The sequence below is a fragment of the Lactuca serriola genome, chromosome 5 (genome assembly GCF_051521515.1).
Source record: "Lactuca serriola cultivar US96UC23 chromosome 5, Lser_US96UC23_V15, whole genome shotgun sequence".
NCBI lineage: Eukaryota > Viridiplantae > Streptophyta > Magnoliopsida > Asterales > Asteraceae > Lactuca > Lactuca serriola.
The window spans coordinates 117,268,438-117,290,749 of NC_136412.1; the positions used below are offsets into that span (position 1 = coordinate 117,268,438).

The 22,312-nt window shown below is 31.7% G+C and overlaps 2 protein-coding genes across 2 annotated transcripts; both read right to left on the reverse strand.

Annotated features, from left to right (window-relative positions):
- Positions 1–3,126: 3,126 nt before the first annotated feature.
- Positions 3,127–6,730, reverse strand: RTE1 (protein REVERSION-TO-ETHYLENE SENSITIVITY-like protein (DUF778)). Its single transcript, XM_079000799.1, has 4 exons — positions 6,493–6,730; positions 5,167–5,410; positions 4,326–4,635; positions 3,127–3,589 (listed from the first exon to the last, which is right to left on the reverse strand). Exons 3-4 carry the CDS (start codon positions 4,623–4,625, stop codon positions 3,161–3,163), a joined length of 729 nt encoding a protein of 242 aa, XP_078856925.1. The 5' UTR covers positions 4,626–4,635; positions 5,167–5,410; positions 6,493–6,730; the 3' UTR covers positions 3,127–3,160.
- Positions 6,731–14,779: 8,049 nt separating this feature from the next.
- Positions 14,780–21,723, reverse strand: LOC145052882 (putative serine/threonine-protein kinase SIS8). Its single transcript, XM_079000800.1, has 14 exons — positions 21,168–21,723; positions 20,365–20,805; positions 20,080–20,183; positions 19,194–19,813; positions 18,227–18,394; positions 18,043–18,083; positions 17,807–17,875; positions 17,508–17,608; positions 16,554–16,632; positions 16,378–16,476; positions 15,866–15,934; positions 15,709–15,758; positions 15,472–15,648; positions 14,780–15,385 (listed from the first exon to the last, which is right to left on the reverse strand). Exons 1-14 carry the CDS (start codon positions 21,567–21,569, stop codon positions 15,295–15,297), a joined length of 2,511 nt encoding a protein of 836 aa, XP_078856926.1. The 5' UTR covers positions 21,570–21,723; the 3' UTR covers positions 14,780–15,294.
- Between the last annotated feature and the right edge of the window lie 589 nt (positions 21,724–22,312).

A 22,312-nucleotide genomic window follows, 5' to 3' on the forward strand; every position in this document is an offset into this window, starting at 1 on the left:
TCGGCTAGCCCTTTCAAACATCCTCTAGTGCCCATTTTGTCAACAATAAGATGCTTATATAGTTAGTGACAATTAGGGTAAACCCTAATTGTCATGGCTTTCCATTTCCTTGGATCCATGGGTTCAAATATACCACGGAGCATCCATGGAGCATCTTATGGGTTTTAGCCCAACTTGACAATCCATGGAGCATTAGCCCACTATATAAGTATGGATGATTACACAATCAACCCATATATTTAATTAGTCTTCTTTTGATCACTTAATTAATACTAGATTAATTCTTGATCAATACTAATTAAATAATCTTATTAATATATTAGAACTTATAATATATTAACCAACCTTAAGTGTTATTTCTCTCATTATAGTCTATCCAAACGCATGATGCAATGCAACCCAAATGGACCATGCCGGGTCGGGTCAAGTCTTACCAATTACAGTTATGGACTTAGACATTAATCCAACACTTTCAACACAATAACCATATAGGGATGTTTGACTAGGCTTATAGAACATAAATAAGTAGTCCATTTCATCTAAAACATCACCAATTTACAGATCGGTTAAAACTTTAGAAAAAATTTTGAAACTCAAAAATTCAAAATGAGGATCAATGGATGAATTAAACTCGAAATTGAGTATCTAGGAAGTAAAATCGGTAGTATAGGAGACTTAATTACTCGTCCATTTCACAAAAACTTACCAAAATTCATCAACTGATAAAAACTTCAATAACCCTAAAACTCGGAAAGTAAGCTTAAAATTTGAAGTTCGGATTAAACATAGATGATACCTAGAAATAAGAGGTCGAAGGAGATGAAGAAATCGAAGATTGGAGGTAGGTGCGCAATGCGTGCGTTGTGCGCCCAGTCGAGACAAAAGAAGAGAGGGGACTAAGGGAATGTTGGAAAAGTGCATAATAAAGCCAAAAATCGACTTTAATGTTGATTTACTACAAATGTGTGGCGCGCACATCGTGTGCCCGATGCAGATGTTCAAGATTTTTAAATTGACTCTTTTCATCCCCAAAAACCTTTTTACCCTAGATATTAAAACCTTTAGGAAATTAATTAGAAGACTAAGGAAAAATGAAGATAGATTTCCTTGAAATAATGGAATTTGATGTTGGCCCTAGGTTTATGCATCTGTTCCCGTTTCACCTCCGATCGACACCCCCCCCCCCTCCTGATGAAAGTGTCCGTTCCTTTTCCATTGGTCGGCCTAATGAATGAACTAAGAAGACGCATTCCTTTTGTCCATCTAATGGATTTGACACAAATAGTCCCTGTGTTTAATCCTTTATATTAAAACTGACCCCTTTCACATAAATCCTTTCAAGGCAAATCATATTGGACTTAGTCTTTACAAAATGGTCCTTATGTTGTTTTTAAAAGATCAAAAATAGTCCCTTTTGGTTTAATCCAATACAAAAAGAAATTCTTTGAGTTTGATATTTTACCAAACAAACCCGTAAATGTTTTGAAGTCCAAAAGTGGTTAAGTTGCGGGATGTCACACCGGTGCATGTCGGTGTACAGGGAATGGAGTGATGTTGGCCACTCGGAGAAATCTTAACAAAATATATGCTTAAAAAAGAAGTAAACTCAAGTATATGGGTACAATATGGTGTTTACCCGACTTCAAACTATTCTTCAACTTCGGTCAGGAGCATCTTCGCATCATTCATCACCAACTTAGCATCATCCACTTATCAACAAAAACTAATTATCATTCATTTAGTTGCTGATATGGTTGTAAAAGAATTGAATGAACACGGAGAAGAGTTTGTTCATGTCCGTTCGTTTAAGTTAGCCGAACAAACAAACAATAAACGAACGAGTTTTCTTGTTCATGTTTGTTCGTTTAGCAAATTATCTTGTTTGTGTTTGTTCGTTTATGTTCATAAACATACTAAATGAACAAAGATAAACAAACACATTGAACATATATGAACATAAACGAACATATAATATAGCAATGTTATAAAAAACAATTGAACATATATAAACATAAATAAACTTAAACGAACGAACAAACCGACCCTAAACGAACGTTCAAGAACATAAATGAACTAACGAGATCATTGTTAATATTTGTTCCTTTAACTAAACGAACACGAATTTGTGTTCATGTTCGTTCATTTATTAAATTAACAAATCTAAATGAATTTCCTCCCAAACGATCAGCAGCGAGGCTACATATTAATAAGGTAGGTCACTTGACCTACCTTATTATTTTTTTTATTATTATAATAGGTTATATATAATCAAAATATTATGACTTACCTTAATCATTTTAAACAAACTACCCTAATTGTTTTGGTAAAAAGAAAGAGTATAAATCATATTTGAAAGCCCATATTATATATTTTAATAGCCCAAATTTTTTGAAGGTATACTATAATATACATAGCCAAATACAAACTAAATTAAAAATAAATAAATAAATGAATAAACAAACATGATGAAAAGTCATGAGCACACCCTTGACACATTGATCCTTCACAATCATTAATCATTAGTCAAATTGTGCCTATTTGTGGTCATATATTGAAAAAAAATCTTATAAAATATTAATAATGATATAATTGTAAAAAATTATCAAGATATAAGAAATCGTCGAGTACAATTATAAAAAATTAAATTTTTTTTTCTTATACGATCCGATCCGGAACCACAAATAGTATTTTTTTTTTTTATATTTTTCATTTTCTATCGGTTTCATTTAAATAGTGAACCATGTGGTTTTACGTGCTAGACTCACTGCGAATGATCACGAATGATTCGTTGAATGTTCAATTTGTTTATAGCCCTAGTTGCCGATGGACACTTCATATACCACCAGTTATTTAAGCATTCGCAATGCCACTGGACACCCCCGCCAAATCAGTCCCATGACCAACCTAAGGATTATATGTAAAATCTCCCTCGACGATTATCGTTCCTTGTTGCTAAGCATACAAGGGCAACTTTTTTGACATCATTTAAATCTTAAAATACATTGACAGCAAAGTGATGATTAGAATTTTAAACACAAGTTATGATTTTTCAATTCCACCAATGCGATTGATATATTATGAAGAAATTAAAGTTATGTAGCTAGAGAAAACCAAGATATAATAGTATTTTGGAAAAGAAATAATAAGATTAGCATTAGCATTAGCCTTCCATAAGATTTTTGAGACAAAATGTAGCTAGAGAAAACCAAGCAATGAGGAGAAGAGAAAAGGAGAGAAGACCAATTAAAAATGGCCAGCCGACAATGGCAATACCAAAACAAGCCATGAGAGTAAAGGGTAGAAATGATTTAACGATGGCCAAAGCATCCACCCAGTGGCCCTTGAAGTTGAAAAGGACAAGAGCAGCCACGTTCATCATGTTCCAACTCATTGATCCCCCATAACAAATTCGGTTGAGAATGTTGGCAACAAAAGAGTGGGAATTACATGTGAAGAGGTTGTAAGATTTGTGCTCAAACTGCCGCCTACTTGACCGGATCGCATCATCCCAACTTATAGCCGTTCCGTTTTCTGAATGCTTGTAACGGTACTTGCATGTGTGCTTCGCAAGGCTTGATGGGAAGCAACACTACATACATACATACATACATACATACACTTCAGTTAATAATAGCAATAATTAATGGTAACAACAACATTGACATTATCATGTTGTATCAGTCAAGATGAAAGTAAGATATGCTATAATAAATAAATAAAAAGTACACTGCTATATCTTGCTCTTTCTCCATTTTAAAACCAAACCAAACCCAAACCCGGAAGGGAAAAAAAAACGATTTTGTTCGAGTTTTTTCCGTTATTTTTCTAGATTTTATTTTTTCTTCTTCTGGTTGCATAAAGCAATAAAATAGCAATTGAATACATGGACATGTTGAAATTAGAATCAATGAGAACATGAAGAAGATACTTGTTGGGTCTTGTAATATAGAATAACAAAAAAACGTTCATAAATTTATTTCAAATCAATAGTCCAACAAAAACCTAAACTTCCAGCTTTTTAAAACAAAACCCCAAAGCCTTTGAAAACGATTCATTTTTTTTTTTTTTAAATTTGGTTTGATTTTGATTTTTCTGCACCTGCCTAGAATATTTTTGCAGTTACATACATACAGAAAAATTCAACAAATATCTTTTATGCTTTCACGGACTCTCTCTGACTTCAAGAGGTTCGTGTGATCCATTGCAAAGGATTGTTATTACTTTAAGCAACCTAAAACCAATCCGGTTGAACCCAAAAAGAAAAATGATTTTATAAAAAAAAAAAAAAAAAAAAAACGGAACCGAAGTGTAGTCAAGCTTAATACCTGGTTGCGGTCAAGTTGAATGTAACGAGCGACACCACCATAAGCAAAATCATCAACAGTCACAAGGTTGGAACCCGAAAACTCCACCACAGCTCCATCCTCCATGCATAACCCAACATGTCCAATGAAAGGAGCCAACCACGAGACAATTGGAAGTGGGGTCCACACCAAACAACATGGAAAACTTCCTTTTGTTGGGTTGATTTCCCCAAGAGGCCATAAATCATGCTCAATATCTTTCCTATAACTCCCGTGCTCTTCGACATCAACATCAACATCAACCGCTGCTACTGGCTTCATGCTAAAATATCTACAAAACAAATCCATTCGTGTCTTGTCAATGGGACAAAAATTGCGTTTTTTTTTTTTTCCTTTTTCTTGTCAAGGACTCCTTCTCAATCTCTTGATTGTGGAAAAGACATGAACGCCCTCCTTTCCCGTGTAACAAATGCACCTACGTCTAGGGAAGTCACAAATGATAAAATGCTAGATGCAAGAAATAGCGATGTTTATAGTCATGTAATTCAATTTACTTCTATTACATCATTGTAGTTACAATTTTTGTCTTATCAAGACATTGTTCTTTGAATAGTCTACCAAATTATAGAATCATTACTAGGGCATTATACTTTGAAAGATCTGCCCAATTGTAGCAGTGAAACTTGTGTTTGTATTTGGATGATATTGCTATATATAATTAGAAAGATTTTTCAAAGTACAAGTACAATGAGCCATAAAGTAGAATGCTATAACAAACATATCAATGAAAGCATGTTGCTATTTTTTGCATTTACCTAATAAAAAAACATATAAAGTAATAAAAAGAAACAGTTTTAGATACCTTAAGAGCTACCACAACACAAGCTCTCGATTTCCGGCGTTCAAGTTCAATCCAACCTCGAGAAATGGAAGCACGTTGCTACTTTTTGCATTTATCGAAAGTCGAAACAACTAACAATGTTCTTGTTGATGAGGATATGAAGGAAATTGGAATCACAAGAAAAGAAATATTTGCAATCTTTAAGGGGCTCCAAACTTGTCAGATCCATAAAATGACACCTTCCTTACAATAGATGGCCCTGTAGCTGTAACAAACACAAACACAAAACAAAACACGGTTAATGGTTGACAATAGAACAAACAACAAAGTTTGACAATACTTGAATATGTCTGTTAAAGTTATTAATTAATATACTTTCCGAAAAGAACATTATAGATTATACATACATCTATACAAAAAAACATATTTCGTGTCAGTTGCATAAATTGGTAACAAGTGAAACATTTAAATCTTGGGGTGGCCTAGTGATGATCACTTTGGAGTTGCACAAGTTCAAATCCCATGGATGACTTGCAACGTTCCCTTATACTCCTCAATACACAATTGCTAATATACTTCTACTGGTAAGAAAAACCAAAACCAATTTGTCACAATATCAAGATTTATTAATTACCATCCCTATAAGAAATAAGTATTGTTCTTTACTAATAACACAGTTCACAAAAAAAAAAAAAAAAAAAAAAAATTAGAAGTAATAAACACCCGAAAATTTACTGAGATACCAACATTGGTGTCATTTTACTAAAATTTAAAATTCATCAAACAAAAGCCTCATATCTCTGGCTTTATGCATTAAGTCCTTTAATTTTTTCTTTCTGCATCAAGTCAAAAGGAAACAACAATAATAATTTACCAGATTTATTCATGTCCCCATTAAGTAGTAAGTACATTGGATAAAAAGGAAACGGCACCTTAAATTGCATACTCAATCTTCCGAAAAATAAGTTTGAAGACAAAACAAACAGCAATTTGAACAATGAGACATTGAAATAAGAGGCAGGTTCTCTGAACGTACATTGAAGCATTAGAGACAATAAGTTTCAAGATAACTTTGCTCTACATTAAAATCGATCCATCTGCAGCTTTTAGTGGACGGAAAAGAAATCCACAAATATTACCCTACAAATTTAACATCCTAACCCTATATTCTACATGAGAATCATCCAAAAATAAATCCCAAATTCACCATTAACACATACATAGAAGGTCAAACAAAGTCCAAGTAGCTGTTTTCCACAACTTGAATCCCAAATTTATATGCTTAAACGAAAATCCAGACAGCTAAAATGAATGATAAAGTAAGATCTGAGCAGAAAACGAAGTTACCTGTCGTAGGTGTAGAACATCCAAAGTAAGGAAATGCATTCAAACATGAGGGAGACAAGTATCATACGAAGTTGCGAGAAGGATGAAACAAGAATCATGTGAATTTAAGGGGAAGCTAAATTTTAGTAAATTATCCGTGAGTGAGGGTGTATTACTGTATTTATTTATTAATTCGTGAAATGGAAAACCGGCTGTAATTTGGGATTGCGATTAGGAAGGTGCATGAACCCAGACACCATTGGCGGTGGGCTAGATTGACTTTCCTCCGTGATTTTATTTGGAAAAGGACAAAATTACGTTAAAATTATACTCTATGATTTTGGTTTAAAAAAACTTTTTGTAGTGTATCTATAGTTTAATTTTGGACAACACTTACAATTACCTTTATGCCTTTATAATTTATTTATTTTTATTTTTGTAATTATTATAATACTTAAATTGTTTAAAGAAAATTAAAATCTCTCTCTCTCTCTCTCTCTCTCTCTCTCTCTCTCTCTCTCTCTCTCTCTCTCTCTCTCTCTCTCTCTCTCTCTCTCTCTCTCTCTCTCTCTCTCTCTCTCTCTCTCTCTCGTATACAATCTTATCCCATCTCTTTTTCCCCGATATAAGCTTTTATCTTCTCAAATATGTCTACATTCAACCGAAACACATCAAAAATCTTTGAAACCAACCACATTTCTCCATCGAAAGATCCCTAACTCACCGGAGTACAACCCTCGTCCATATACTCGAAGTCTGTTGGAACGCTAGCAACAATTTGGTTCATCTGCTCCTGCTCCGACGATAGCTTCGCCTAACATTGTCAAATTCCTCTCAAACTTCACCACAATTAATCATTGGAATCTCGACACTAATATCCTCTGACAATCCATGTTTCGAACCCTAAGAACTGGTTTTCTTTCTTTTTTTCAACTTTGACACAACATTTTCTTGTTTAAATCGAACATTTTTCCAATTTCGTTCAATGTTAACAATTTTCTATTTGAAACCGTATAAATATAATTTTTTTTTTACTTTTGAAACCGTATAAATAAATTCCTCTCAAACTTCATCACAATTAATCGGTGGAATCTCGACACTAATATCCTATGACAATCCATGTTTCGAACCATAAGAATTGGTTTTCTTTCTTTTTTTCACTTTTGACACTAAGTTTTCACCTTTTTTCAATTTTGACACAACATTTTCTTGTTTAAATCGAATATTTTTCCAATTCCGTTCAATGTTAACAATTTTCCATTTGAAACCGTATAAATATAATTTTTTTTTCTTTTGAAACCGTATAAATACATTTTTTTATATATAAAAAACCATGTTTTTATATAATAACTAAATACAAGTTTTTTATATTTAAAACATAATGTTATGTGTAAATATGTATTATTTATATTATGACATTATGTTTCATTAAATACGTAATTTTAATGTAAAATGTTTATTTTTACATATAAATATGTAATTTTAATTATAAATTAGGGTTTAAACGAGGTCATGTCATCTTAAACTTCTACAATTTGATACATCCAATATTTCTTTTAGTTTAGTGGGATATTTTAATCTTCTTTATTTGTTCTTATCACATTACACCCTTTCATGACTAATAACCACGATTCTACATGTATGAATGTGTAGTCCTTATAATTTAATGAAATAAAGTTGTAAAAGAAATATTGCAATTAATATTTTTTGAATAAATATATCTTTTTAATATATTTAAACCGTACTTTTATGTTAAAATTACATTTATATGCCAAAATATAATTTTTATATTAAAATTATGTATTTAATGAAAAGTACGGTAATAAATAAATAATATATATTTATACATAACTTTACTATTTAAAAATAGAAAACTTGTATTTACTAAAAAGAATATGATTTTTAAATGTAAAAAATATATATTTATACGGTTATATATATATATATATATATATATATATATATATATATATATTAAATGCTATTCATACTTATAACTCCTTTTTATGGAAACTAATTAAATTCGTCATTAATATCAACAATAATATTCTTTCAGAATAAATTCATATCTAGAAGAATGAGAGTGTTTTCTAGTAGAATACACTCTCGTTTTTCATATTCCATACAACTTTATTGTATTTTAAGTGATTGAGTCTTGAAACAAAGTACGAACTCATATATAAAAACATGCAAATTTATTCTGAAAGAATGTTATTGTTGGCATTAACGACGGATTTAATTAGTTTCCATAAAAAGAGATTTATAATTATGGATATTATTTAATATACATATAATTATGGAAATCATTTAATATCTATAATTATTTAATTTACTAAATTTCTATTGGTGTATTCTAGCACACGATAAATGTAAAAAACAAAATAACCTAGCCCTATATATATATATATATATATATATATATATATATATATATATATATATATATATATATATATATTATATATATATATATATATAGAGAGAGAGAGAGAGAGATGTTTCAAATGGAAGTGGTCAACATTGAAAGAAACTAATGTCAAAAAAAAGTGAAAATTTTGTGTCTTTTAGTATCGGTTAAATGATTAAAATTAAAAAAAAAAAAAAAAAAAAAAAAAAAAAAAAAAAAACTAAAAGAATTAGTGACTAAATTGTAAGAAAAAATAATACAATATTAAAATCAAATCTTTTAAAAACATTAAGTCCAACCATAATAATAAGCATATACACTATTCAAATCAATTTACAAATATATCCATAGTTATATTTTGATATTATTTTCTTTATAATTAATTTGTATGAAAATAGCATGTCAATGTTGCCCCCAGATATTTGAAATTAAAATTGTGAAGATAAACAAGTTGCAATTTGACTTGAAACTTTGAGATCAATGGGATATTAACAATGTTTTAAAAATCGGTTTGAACCAGTTGGTCGAACCGGTTAGATCAGGAACCGGAGAAGATAGCGGTTCAACTAGCACCGGTTTTATGTCTATTTTTGAATCGGAATGAACCGACCGATTTTTACAAAAATCTGGTTGAACCGGTTAAACTAAAAAAACACATGGAAATGATTCATTTTCATAACAAACTTAGTTTTTTTCACATCTATTTACATTTATTTGATTAAAAACACATGGTAAATATTATAAAGTTTTTTAATGCATTTGTATTCATCTAAAACTATATTTTGTATCTGTATTATATTTTATTTTACTTTTGATGTACGTAGATTGATATAAAACTTACAGTTACGTGTTTTTAATGTATTTGGCTTGATCTTCAATTTGTATTTATGTGTATTTTTTAATTTTTAAACTTGTGGGTGTCTATGTGCAGTGGCGGACATATGAATTTTGTTGGTTGGGGGCACTAGTGAATTCAGAGTGAGGTGGACACTGAAAAAAAATATAAACGGATTGCACTTGAAGATACTTCACAATACATTAGAAAAATTCTCAAAAAATGTTCATTATGATCTATTTGAGAGGTCGCCCATGCTAGAAAAAAAAAATCCACAAATAATGTAGGTAATTATAGCATATCATCTTAATAAATAATAATTTTCACTACTATCAATATATACATTTTAAAAATATAAAGTAGTAATAGTAAAAGAATTGAAATAAAATGTTATAACGATGGTTTATAGATAATGCTACATGTAAAATATTTAATGACCAAATGATTTAGCAATTGTATGCTTGTAAGTTGTAACATGTTTTAATTAACAAAATACATTTGACTTGAAAAAACTCACATAAACCACTTACAATTTGGTCAAATTTACCAAAATCAAATAAATGTAAAATTTATCAAAATCAAAAAACATAAAATTACTTATTAAAATTATCAAACAAAAATTAAGTTAAATTTCTTAACTTATTTTGTGAATACATCTTGAGGACAATACAATTTGGAGTAATTTAGGTGATGTTTGAAATTTAAAAGTCAAAAGACTTATGTTGCATGTTGTATTTGCTTTACCTAAGGACCAAGTGAAAGCCTTTGTTATATAATGAAAAATTAATCCCACATTAGCATACTAAATTTATTGTCCATCAAAAGTCATTGGGGGCATAGGCCCCCACTCTTTAAAGGGTAGATACGCTCTGTCTATGTGTGTGCGAAAATATGAAGAAAAAAAATGAAAATTATAGAAACCGGTTGAACCGACGGTCGAACCGGTTAAATCGGAAACCGATCATCATATTGGTTCAACTAAAAAACCAGTTTATAAAACATTGGTTATTAGTGAGACCCCATATTGCATATGTGAAGATTACAAATTGTTTTGTTGTTAAATTTACAACAAAAAGCATATCAATTTCGCATTTAAACATGTCACTAGTGTCAGGGCCTCTTAGGGGATTCCAATAATATTCCAAAAAAGTAATTAATGAAATTTGCTTGGATTGGGGTTTATTTAGTTGGTCAAATTGGAAATTTATTATATCCACTTATAAAGTAGATGCAGAGACATTGGTATTGTGGCGAATGGAATAGATTGATGATACTTATTCCAAACCTTTTCATTTCTTTTTATGGTCCTAAGACCAACTTCAATGGGACACAAAAAACATCATTATAGTGTTATTTTTTCTCTCAAGCATTCCAACCGACCTCTAAAATACTTCATTTTAGTGTGGGATACATTCAGACCAACTCTAATGGGAGACTAAAACACCATTTTAGTGTTAGTTTTTCTCTTTAACATTCAAACCAACCTCTAAAATACCCCATTTTAATATCAGATGCACTCAGATCAACTCCAATGAAACACTAAAAAAACACCATTTTAATGTTAGTTTTTCTCTTTAGCATTCCAACCAACCTCTAAAATACCCCATTTTAGTGTGTAGAATACACTAAACACCAAATATGAAGGCCAAAATGTTTGACCTCTAAAATATACAATTTTAATGTGTAGTTGGATTGATCACACTATTTTAATGTTCAAAAGTCATTATTTTTGTGTTTTATCATTGGAGTTGGTCTCAAACACCAAATATGAAGGTCAAATGTTTGACCTCTAAAATACATCATATTAGTGTGTGGTTAGATTGATTATACCATTTTAATGTTTAGAAGTCACTATGTTTGTGTTTTACCATTGGAGTTGCTCTAACAATAAGAAAGCAACTTCAAACAATTTTATTTTACACGTAGAATGTATAAACTGGACATGTTCAATGCATAGAAATGATACTTACAGATCATAATATAACAACATACCTTTACTTTACATATGAAAGAAAACTAGTCAAAATGCAAACCACTAGGGGTGTTTGTTTGGATGGATCGGTTTGATCCGATCCAATCAAGTAAATCCAAATTGATTTTGATTTTCAAAACATGGATCCGAATTGTCCAAACTGAATTCAAATCTGATCTGATCCGATCCAATTACAATTCGGTTGGATTGGTTTTTATAATTCGGTTTTCAAAAATCGAAACATTTTAAAACGACATATAATTATAATATTACCCAACTTTACACAAGAAGAAAAAAAAATAATTTAGTTGTGATTTGAAATTTATAAACAACAAATAAGAAGATATATTATAGTTCAATATTTTATAGATACAAAACTTTCGAGAGAAAATGCATATTAATGTTTTTTTTTATCGGGTGAAACGTTTTGAGCGTATTTGAAAAAATAAATTACAAAAATAATAAATAATTATAGATATATATTATAAATAGGTAAATAATAAATGTTTATTCGGCTTTTTTAGACTATTCGATTCTTATTTTATAAATCAAAACCAATCCGAAATCCAAAATAATAATTCGGTTTTATTGAAAACCAATCCAAAAATCCGAATATCCGAACCAAATAGTCCAATCCAAATTGTCCAATTGGATAATTCGGTTTTATCCGAATAATGAACAGCCCTACAAACCACCATTCCTTCAACTACTTAAACAATTTACTTGCCTCTCACTAAAACTCTCTTTCTCTCTTGAGCAAAATATCTCAATCAAATCTAGAGACAATCGAAAACTAGTTGGCTTCTACATACACCTTGCCAAATGTGTATCTACACAAACACCACACCTTAAGAACCTTGTTCATAATAGACAAAATTGCAAAAATGGTCCCTGTGGTTTGTCAAATTCTTTGGGTAAGGTCCAAAAAAAAGTTTATTAGCAAAAAAGTCCCTAATTGGTGATTTTATTGTAGTTTTGGTCCCTACCTCATTAAGTTTAACAGTTTAGCTGTTAAGTTTTTGAAAATGACGGATTTACCCGTAGGAACCATTTCTACAGTTTTATCTTTTTACCAAACTACAAGGACCATTTCTATAATTTTTCTTTTTCATTTTATTGAATTATTATACATTAATTCTTTTAATTAAATCTTTTTTAATTCTTTCTTATTGGATTATTATATATTAATTAATATTATTTTTAATATATTATATTCACATATTAATAAATATTATTTTATTATATTATTAATTTTTTTTAATTTCTTCTTTATTGGATTAATTCTTTTTCATTGGATTATTATATATTAATAAATACTAATTTTATTATATTATATTTATATCTTAACAAATATTATTTTATTATATTATTAATTTTTTTAATCATTTTTTAAATTTCTTCTTTATTGGATTAATTCTGTTTTATTGGATTATTATATATTAATAAATATTTTTTTACCATATAATATTTTTCTATTAATAAATATTACTTTATTGTATTATTAATTTCATTTAATTTTTTTTATTACGTTAATTTTTTTTATTGGATTATTATTTTTATATATAATAAATATCATTTTATTGGGTTAATAATTTATAATGTATAATATTATTTCTTTTTAATTTTATTGGTTCCACCACAAAGCTGTAAGAATACGCAAAAGTGTCGCGTCCCATCGTCGAAAATCAGTGAGACAACCGTCAATCACCTTCATCGATTGTTTGACAGAAACTCCACCAACTTGTTACACCCAACGCTATCAATAGCCACCTAAGACAACCTCATCACAATCCGTCGGAATCCTCTATATATGCCACTAAGTCGACCATATCCTGCTACAACCACCAGGAGGTCCAATCCAATCCAAACACTCCTAGTCAGCTCCTTAATTCATTGCCTTCTACCACCTTGTGTCATCATATCATCTCGCTGGAAATCGACGATCATCGCCTACAGTCAGTGTTCTAAAAGGCGCGTCATGGCGGGCGCCAAGGCGCGCCATGGCGTGAGGCGCGACGTCGCCGTTACGAAAAGTTTCATAACGTTGCTGTTAGGCGTGGCCCGTGGCAAGGTGTGATATGGCGTGCCATGGCGTGTTATGGCGCGTGTTTTTTCGTTCGAGACACGTTTTTTTGCTCTTTTTTATACCTTTTCTAATCAGACATACAAGTATTGTGTTTTTTATTAACTTTCTGTTATTAGTTGTTGATATAACACGTCTAAAAACTAGGTATATTTGATATAAATTTATATTTATGCGGTAATATAATTATAAATTAATACAAAATCGCCACCTTACATCACGCCTTGAAAAACGTCATGGCTCGCCATAACCCGTTAAGCTTGAGGCTTGGCCCTGCCGCCACGCCACGCCTCACGCCTTTTAGAACATTGCCTACAGTCGACAATTCTCAACGAAAACTACATCATTCAACTACCCACACAATGCACAATAAACCCCATAAAACATACAACATACCACCTCTAGCCGACCATTCATTACCGATACCGATGGCGACAAATAAAGTAATATTTGTTAATATATAAATATAATATATTAGAAATAATATTTATTAATATATAATAATCTAATGAAAAAAATAATACAATAAGAAAGAAGTTAAAAAGAATTAATTAAAAGAATTCAATAAAATGAAAAAGAAAATTTGCATAATTGATCCTTATAGTTTGGTAAAAAGATCAAACTGCAAAAATGATTCCTATGGGTAAATTCGTCATTTGCCAAAAGTTAACAGCCATACTGTTAAACTCAACCAAGTAAGGACTAAAACTACAACAAAACCATCAAATAAAGATCGTTTTTGCTAATAAATTACTTTTTGGACCTTATCCAAAAAAATTGACAAACCACAAGGACTATTTTTGCAATTTCAAGGTCTACTTCTAAAGATATCGGTGGATATTCCTACTCCAAACTTTTATTCTATTTCAGTTCTTTAAAACTTCACTTGATTCTTTTCAACTGATTTGTTCATAATATTACAATTCAGATTGATCGATAACAGAAAAGAATTTTGTCACAACTAACCTAACCACAGCCAGGACAGAAAAGAAAAACCGTAATCACCAAATCTTCCAAACAAAAATAAACTTTCGTATAAGTGTTTTGATACATGATCAAGAAAAACAACATTTCTATTTACTTTCCTATGTCTACACCTAAAATGTTTCCATTCACAAATAAATTATGTTTGTAAACTACCGTGTGTTTTTTCACAAGAAAAAAAAAGCACCTCAAACTTTTACTTAACTTAAGAGACACCTCATACGTTTGTTTCCAAACACTTGTAAATGTTTATTTCCCTTCTCTTTGGTCAAACTACCACATCAAAATAAACAACTTCTGTTACCAAACAAACATTTACCAACCCCAGTTATAACTGCACTTTGCACAGCAATGAAACGAACCGGAGTGTAACAAAATGTATGTGGTTTGGTTTGGTTTGGTTTGGCCTTGTATCCATCATTTTGATTGAAACAAAACCTACACTTCCCGATCCACTCCTCTCTGTTTCTTTTTTGTTTTGTTTTTTTTTGTTTCAATGTACAAGAATCATGGGTGTTTGGATCCCCGACTACAATAGCATGTTATTTAAGTGTTGTGGTTTTTGTTGTGTCATTTGAGAATTGTCTAAGTCGGGAAATGATCTCTTTGAAAGACGGCCGCAGCTGTGGGTCCCTAGAAAAACAAAGAGAATTTGAATGTGCAAAAAGACATGAATAACAATTTAAATTAAATACCAGAAAAGCAAGCAAGCGACTTACAGATGCCAACAATCGCTTATTATGCATGCAAGTGTAGGATGAATATGCTGTGGAATGTCGAGATGTCTGAACTGAAAACCAACAGCACCAACAACCTGCATCGAGTTCATCTCTGTCCACGGTATGCGTAAAGTTGCTAATTCCCATAAAATTACACCAAAGCTATATACATCACACCTGCCAAACACAAACATTAACATTAACATTTTTCAAGATAATATAAAAATATTCACTTACTTTTCATTCGAAGGTTCGTTCCTCAAAACTTCTGGTGCCATCCATTCGGGCTGCCAGATAGTACCAAACATCAGTATCAATATCATTTTTTTTTTTTAATTCATAATAATAATTTTCCCTCATTTAGCTTTATTTTATTTTTAGAAATATAACTCACAGTTCCAGCAGTAGATTTTGAAGACAAAAAGGTATTGTGTTTCATGCGTGACATCCCAAAATCACATACCTGCATACATCAAAATTCAATTCCTAAATTTCAACTAAATACAACACCACCAACTTAAATTGGACTTTCATTTACCATCCTATTTCTATTACAACATTGTACTTTGATACTTTCATTTTTTTTCGTATTAAAACATTATACTTTGAAACAACAGCAGCGAAAATTGCTTTGTATTTGGAAGACATTGCAATAGCCAGGTAGATTTTTCAAAGTACAATGGTGTAAGTGTAATAGGAAGGAATGAATGCTATAACAACCAAATTCATTGCACATAAACCATAAGTAGTGTGAGTGAATTACTAAATAAGTGTATTTTGAAAACTTACAGAATGAAACCTGCTTTGTATTTAGATGAAATATGTAGACTTTACAAAAATGCTATAAAATTAACAAATAAATGAAGGTTTCATTTTCATGAACCTTATAATATAAATCATACTAACCTTAACAACCCAATTTTTATCAACAAGAAGATTTGGTGTCTTGAGATCCCGATGCACAATAACTGGATTGCTAGTGTGCAAATAGTTCATCCCCTTGGCCTACAAGCATTTACCATACAAATACATAATAATTATCACAAATAAAACAGACAAATGTTGACAAACAATGTACGTACCACATCAAGAGCCATACGCATTCGTCTCTTTTCATCAACTTGGATACTCGAACGATGCAATAATTTAAATAAACTACCCCTAGATAAAAACAACAACAAAGAAACTGAATTAATATATCAAAAAATTACATTTTTTTCTCATTATCACATTGTATTTATTATTTTTTTTAAAGCTACCGAATTATAGCAATGGAAGTAGCTTTGTATTTGGATAACATTGCCTATATACTTTTGTAGATTTTTCATAATATAATGTTGTAAAATGACGAAATGAAACTAGGATGCTATAATAAACAGTACAGATGAACGAATGTACATTGCTGTTTCTTTCATTTAAGCACTTTTTTTTAGATCGATCACAGGTTAAATTTGATAGAAATGGGTAAGATACGAACTTTTGTTTTGTTTTTCCCCTCGATCTTTTATATTAAACAACATTAGGACATCATTAAATGTTCCTGTGATTTATCCTTCACATATGTACTTCAAGGACTATTTGTTGCATTTTCCATTTTTTTTATCTGGTTACCAACGATGAGAGTGGTAGTAAAAAAAAAGGATTTTAGTGATCGAAACAAAAGCCACACACATATGCCACTTATAGAACCACTTACAGTAATAGTAGCAATAATAACAAATACTTGTAAATTAAGGCACAAAACTTAAAGCTAGTAAAACATTAGAAATTCATAATCAGATACACTTATGGGTTATATGCAACGAACTTCCATTAATTTGATTATTATAGCATCCTATTTTCATTTACCAGTGTACTTTAATAATCTACCCAAATATAGCAACTTCATCATTGATGTAACGAATTTGTCAAAGCATAATGTCCTATATATATATATATATATATATATATATATATATATATATATATATATATATATAATAAAAAGTAGTTTGCTATTTCTGTAGACTTGGTTAGAATTGAAAGAAGCAGTGAACCTTGGTAGAAATTCTGTAAGTATGGAGAGATTTGGTGGACGGGTGACTGCTCCCATGAAAAGTACAACATTAGGATGTCTCAACCTTAACATGATCTCAACCTACAAAACATTACAAAACACCACGCACTCAATCAAATCCTTCCTTGTATACAAAAGAAGAATACCAGAAGGCTCACACAGGACATAAAAGGAGGGCATTTATGTCTTTTATACAGACAATAGAATAGATTGAGAGCAAGTCCCTGTCGACGAAAAAAAAAAAAAATTGCAAATTTTGTCCATTTGTAGCGCACTTACTTCCCCTTTAAATTGAGTGAGAGCATCGCCTGAGAGATCTTGGTTCATAAACTTCTTCACAGCCACCTCCTGTCATCAGGATCAGATAATGAATGCTTTACTTACTAAATTAAGTAAACTAGCATCCTGCATAACATTTTTGTTTCCATAAAGATTATGGAAGGGAAACTACTAGCTGGTAGTAGATTGATTATAAAACTGCTAAATTTAATTGTTCAGATTTGGAAGCATCTTACAGTTCCATTCCATTCTGAACGATAAACCTCTCCAAAAGAACCTATACAAGAAAGGGAAATTAAATACTAAAATATTAATCTAATGCTAATTCCCTTCTTTTTATCATATATATACTTTTATGGGATCCACTTCCATTGTAATAATACAGTTTTATAGAATATGTTGGAAACAACTAATTCTTACCAATGCCAATGCGTCCTCCAATCTGAAGATCCTCCCATGGGATTTCCCACTCCTCATCAATGCGAATTTCCCTTTCTCTCTGATTGGAGCAAGATGTTTCCACCAACTTCATGTCTAAATTTTTTCTGTTTTTGGTATTATCTGCATATCGTCTTTCTACAGGCTTTACTGCAAAGGACAAAGGGCATTCATGAATTTGCTTCACATCTAAACAGGTGTTTGGTTTCTAGAATGATTTTGGAAGGAATGGAATATGTCAAAGGATTTGCAATTTCAAGAAATCATAATCTATCACCACTTTGGTTGGCAAGAAATGGAATGGAATTCAATAATTAAAATTGAATATCTTTTGTTTATTGATATATATACACACACATATTATTATACAACTGAAATTTTGTTTTCGATATATAAAGGAAAACCACAAAATAAAACCAATATATTTTGAGCAGTTTTGTAGTTCAACCACTAATACTTTATGTTCCAAACAAACCACAAAAAAGTTTCAGACATTTTTCCAAAATAAACCATTTTGACATGTTCTATCCTGTCTCACCAGCACTTGTTTTACATCACATTTCACCATCAACTTTCCAAATTAACCGTTTTGACAATATTCTGTCAAAATGGTTAATTTGGAAAAACATCTCAAAACTCTCATGGTTTGATTAGAAAAAATTAAGTGTAAGTGGTTAAGCCACAAAATTGCCCCAGATATAGTGGTTTTCTGTACTTTGCCCTTATATATAATGAGGGTATTTCGATCTTTTATGAAAAAACAAAGAATAAAATTTGTTTCCATCAACTCTCTCCTAGGAATGATGAAATCCATCAAACAAGGAATTTGAAAGATTCATATCATAGGGAACTAAATATTGTCCAATTTCCAACCAAACATGCCATGGAATAGAATCTAGAATTCCAAATACTATTGAAAAAATCATACAAAATTCAGCAAATCTCTTACCAACTGCATAATCATTGATGACATCTTCACCATGAGCACTTGTTTCTTGAGAAGGTAACCCATTAACATTTGCATTGCCAATCTCAGTAAAGGAAATAAGATCAAGATCAGCATCCAACAAATGAAAGGCCCCACACACATTTGTCTCTCCCACTCTCCTATTACTTAAATTTAAAAGTGATTCGGTAGATGGCCCACCACTCTTTAACAACACCGCATGGAGTTTTTGAGCAAAATCTGGATTTTTTGCAGCAGTTATCACACATTTGGAGACATCACTAAGCTGCAACTTTTGGGCAGGTGAACCACCACCTCCACCACCACCACCACCACCTACCCGGCCTTCATTTGACCTGCCAAGAGCCGGAAGTAGCTTACCGAAATCACTCTCAAATCTCTTGGTTTGCTTTCTCTCCACAGCACTCCCACTTCTAGTGTTCAATTGTGAGCCTCCTATAAAAGAATCTGATGGGACAACTTTTGCAAAACCATTTTCAGAGCTTATATCCAATGTATACCCTCCTGCACCACTCCTGATATCTACTACTTCAACATTACAACTTGGCACCTCCACAGGGATTAGGGTGCCTGGAGCACCCATTAGATCAATAATGTACTCACTGTGTAAACATTAAACAAAACAAGATGCTACATCATTCACCTCTTCTCCAAACTTTTAAACCTGTTTTTTTTGTTTTACATAAAGATACCACATGATGGGACAATCTTTCTAGAGCTATTTTCGATTATGCAAATTCATGTCTTTTGCACAGACTTGATATCAAGAAAGAGTCCGTGCCCCAAAAGTAGCAACATAGACCAAATAAAAAAATATCTTATAGCATCTGGTGAAATTGATTAAAAATGAAAACATGCACAACCATACCTCCCATTATCAATCTTAATCAAGTTCACAGCTCCATCATCGGTGCCAGTATAGTAGCTCCCTTTGACCAGACTACATGGAAGGTTGATCTTATCAGCAAGTACCTAGCACCAAACGTATCGTTTTTATTTTATTTTATTGCATATCAATGTACAGTTTTTATTAATGCACATCAAATATGTGTCTGAGAGAATCACTGATTTCTATTTAATGGTTCAACATTAAAATTTTCACATCAACCAACTTAAATAATAAAAAGGCGAAAAGAAAAAAGACATTTAATACCTTAAAGAGCAAGGCCCTGTGACGTGAAAGTCCACAATCAATACAACCAAGGGGAAGTACGACAGTTTTCAGAGTGTTGCGTAATTCATAACTTGCAGTAGTCCACCTTCTCAACATTTCATCTGCATCAGTAACAGGACCACCCATTTGTGCAACAACAATATTACCAATTTTCTGGATCAACCTGCTTATAATCTGGCTTATCCCCGAAGCATGACATTCAAGTGATATATTTGATACTCTTTCCTCAAGCTGCTGCAGTTTCTTATCACTTGCTCTGTCCACTAGAATTACTTCATAATCAACATCATCGTATACTGTTTTGGCTTGAAGTTCCACTAATGAGGGCATCTTCCCTTGTGTGACTAAATTTGAAGTAATCCCATATACATCATAAAAACCATCCATCACTTTCTCATCATAGTTTACAACATTATTACTCTGCAAATACCAAATACTATCATCAGTGACAAATATACTTGTGTTAGAATTTCATACTAAATTCTTGGGTCGCTCTCATTCTGTGTTGCTTAGTTTGAGGACGTGCCTTTTGTGGCAAAAATAAAAGCCCAAAGTCCAATTTAGATACCCTTGTTGGCATTTAGATAAGCTAATTAAATGTTGAACACATGTATCTTAGTAATATGAAATTCATTTTAGGATCATATTAAACGAAACACTTAGGTCAAACATAGAAGTGAATCAGTGAACTGCAAAATCGAATTGTGATAGAATGCAATGAATTGAAACGATCTTACAAAACAACAAAGAAAAATAAGACCTAGAAGTTTGAATTATCTTACCCAATATCGAAGCGAGAGAAATTCAACGAGCGATTCCGAAGGGGAACAGCCCATACTTCTTTGCTCTGCGGCCTTAATTTGTGCAGTTTCAGCGTCGGGTTCCCGCGCCTCAGCGGATCCTGATGACACACTAATCGCCAGAGCAAGCTGCATCTGGAATTCCTCCTCGAAGAAATTGAAATCAACAGCGGAGGACTCTGAGTTGTTGTTGATATTTAAATTCTCAACAGATAAAGCATCAACGGCGCCGACTCTAGGTAATGGAGATGGAGAAGCCGACGAGTGGAACTGTGTTGTGGCTGGAGGTTGAGATGGCGTGTCGGTGGCGGACAAGCGGTTGTTGTGGTCGTTGAAACCACCACCGATGTGAAGCTTTCGCAGTAGATGCTTCATCTTTGACATGACTTGGATCGTTTCACATGGGAAAACAAGCAGCTGCACACAAATCTTTCTGCTAAACCTGGGCAAAGATGCACTGAAAGGTGGGATCCTTAACCTGTGGTACACTTGTTCATCAAGCTAACCTGTGGCAAGGGGAATTAAATTAACCGCTCGATCTCCTCACCACCTTCCTTTTATTTCAATTTCATTGGCCATTTTCCTTTTTTTTTTTTTTTTTTTTTTGTTGGGGGGGGGGGGGGGGGGGGGGGGGGGTACTTTGCTGTTAAGGTTGCATTTATATCGTGATAAAACCGAAATGAACTACACACATACATAGATATACAAAGCACTTGATTAATATTCGGACAAATCACAAGATATAATTTAAAAAGATTTAATCGTTATATAGATAATGATTTATATGATTACTCAAAAGAAAATTACACGTAAACATATAAAAAAAAATGAAAAAAATGACTTAATAAGATAATATTGTTTTTACTATATACATGTTTAGTACCAAAGGGCTTATAGCCCAGTGGTATCTGGTGTTGTCCTCCCTCCTTGAAGTTGAGGGTTCAAGTCCCGTCGTGGACATATGTGGATTTAAGATGTATTTTAAGAATAGGTTAGGTTTGTCGTTTCAAAAAAAATACACATGTTTAGTTCTTATTGTCTTTTTTTTTTTAATAAACATGTTAACTTTTTGTTGTATACACATTCAGTCATTATGACCGGCTATTCAAGGTTAAGTTCTCAATTTA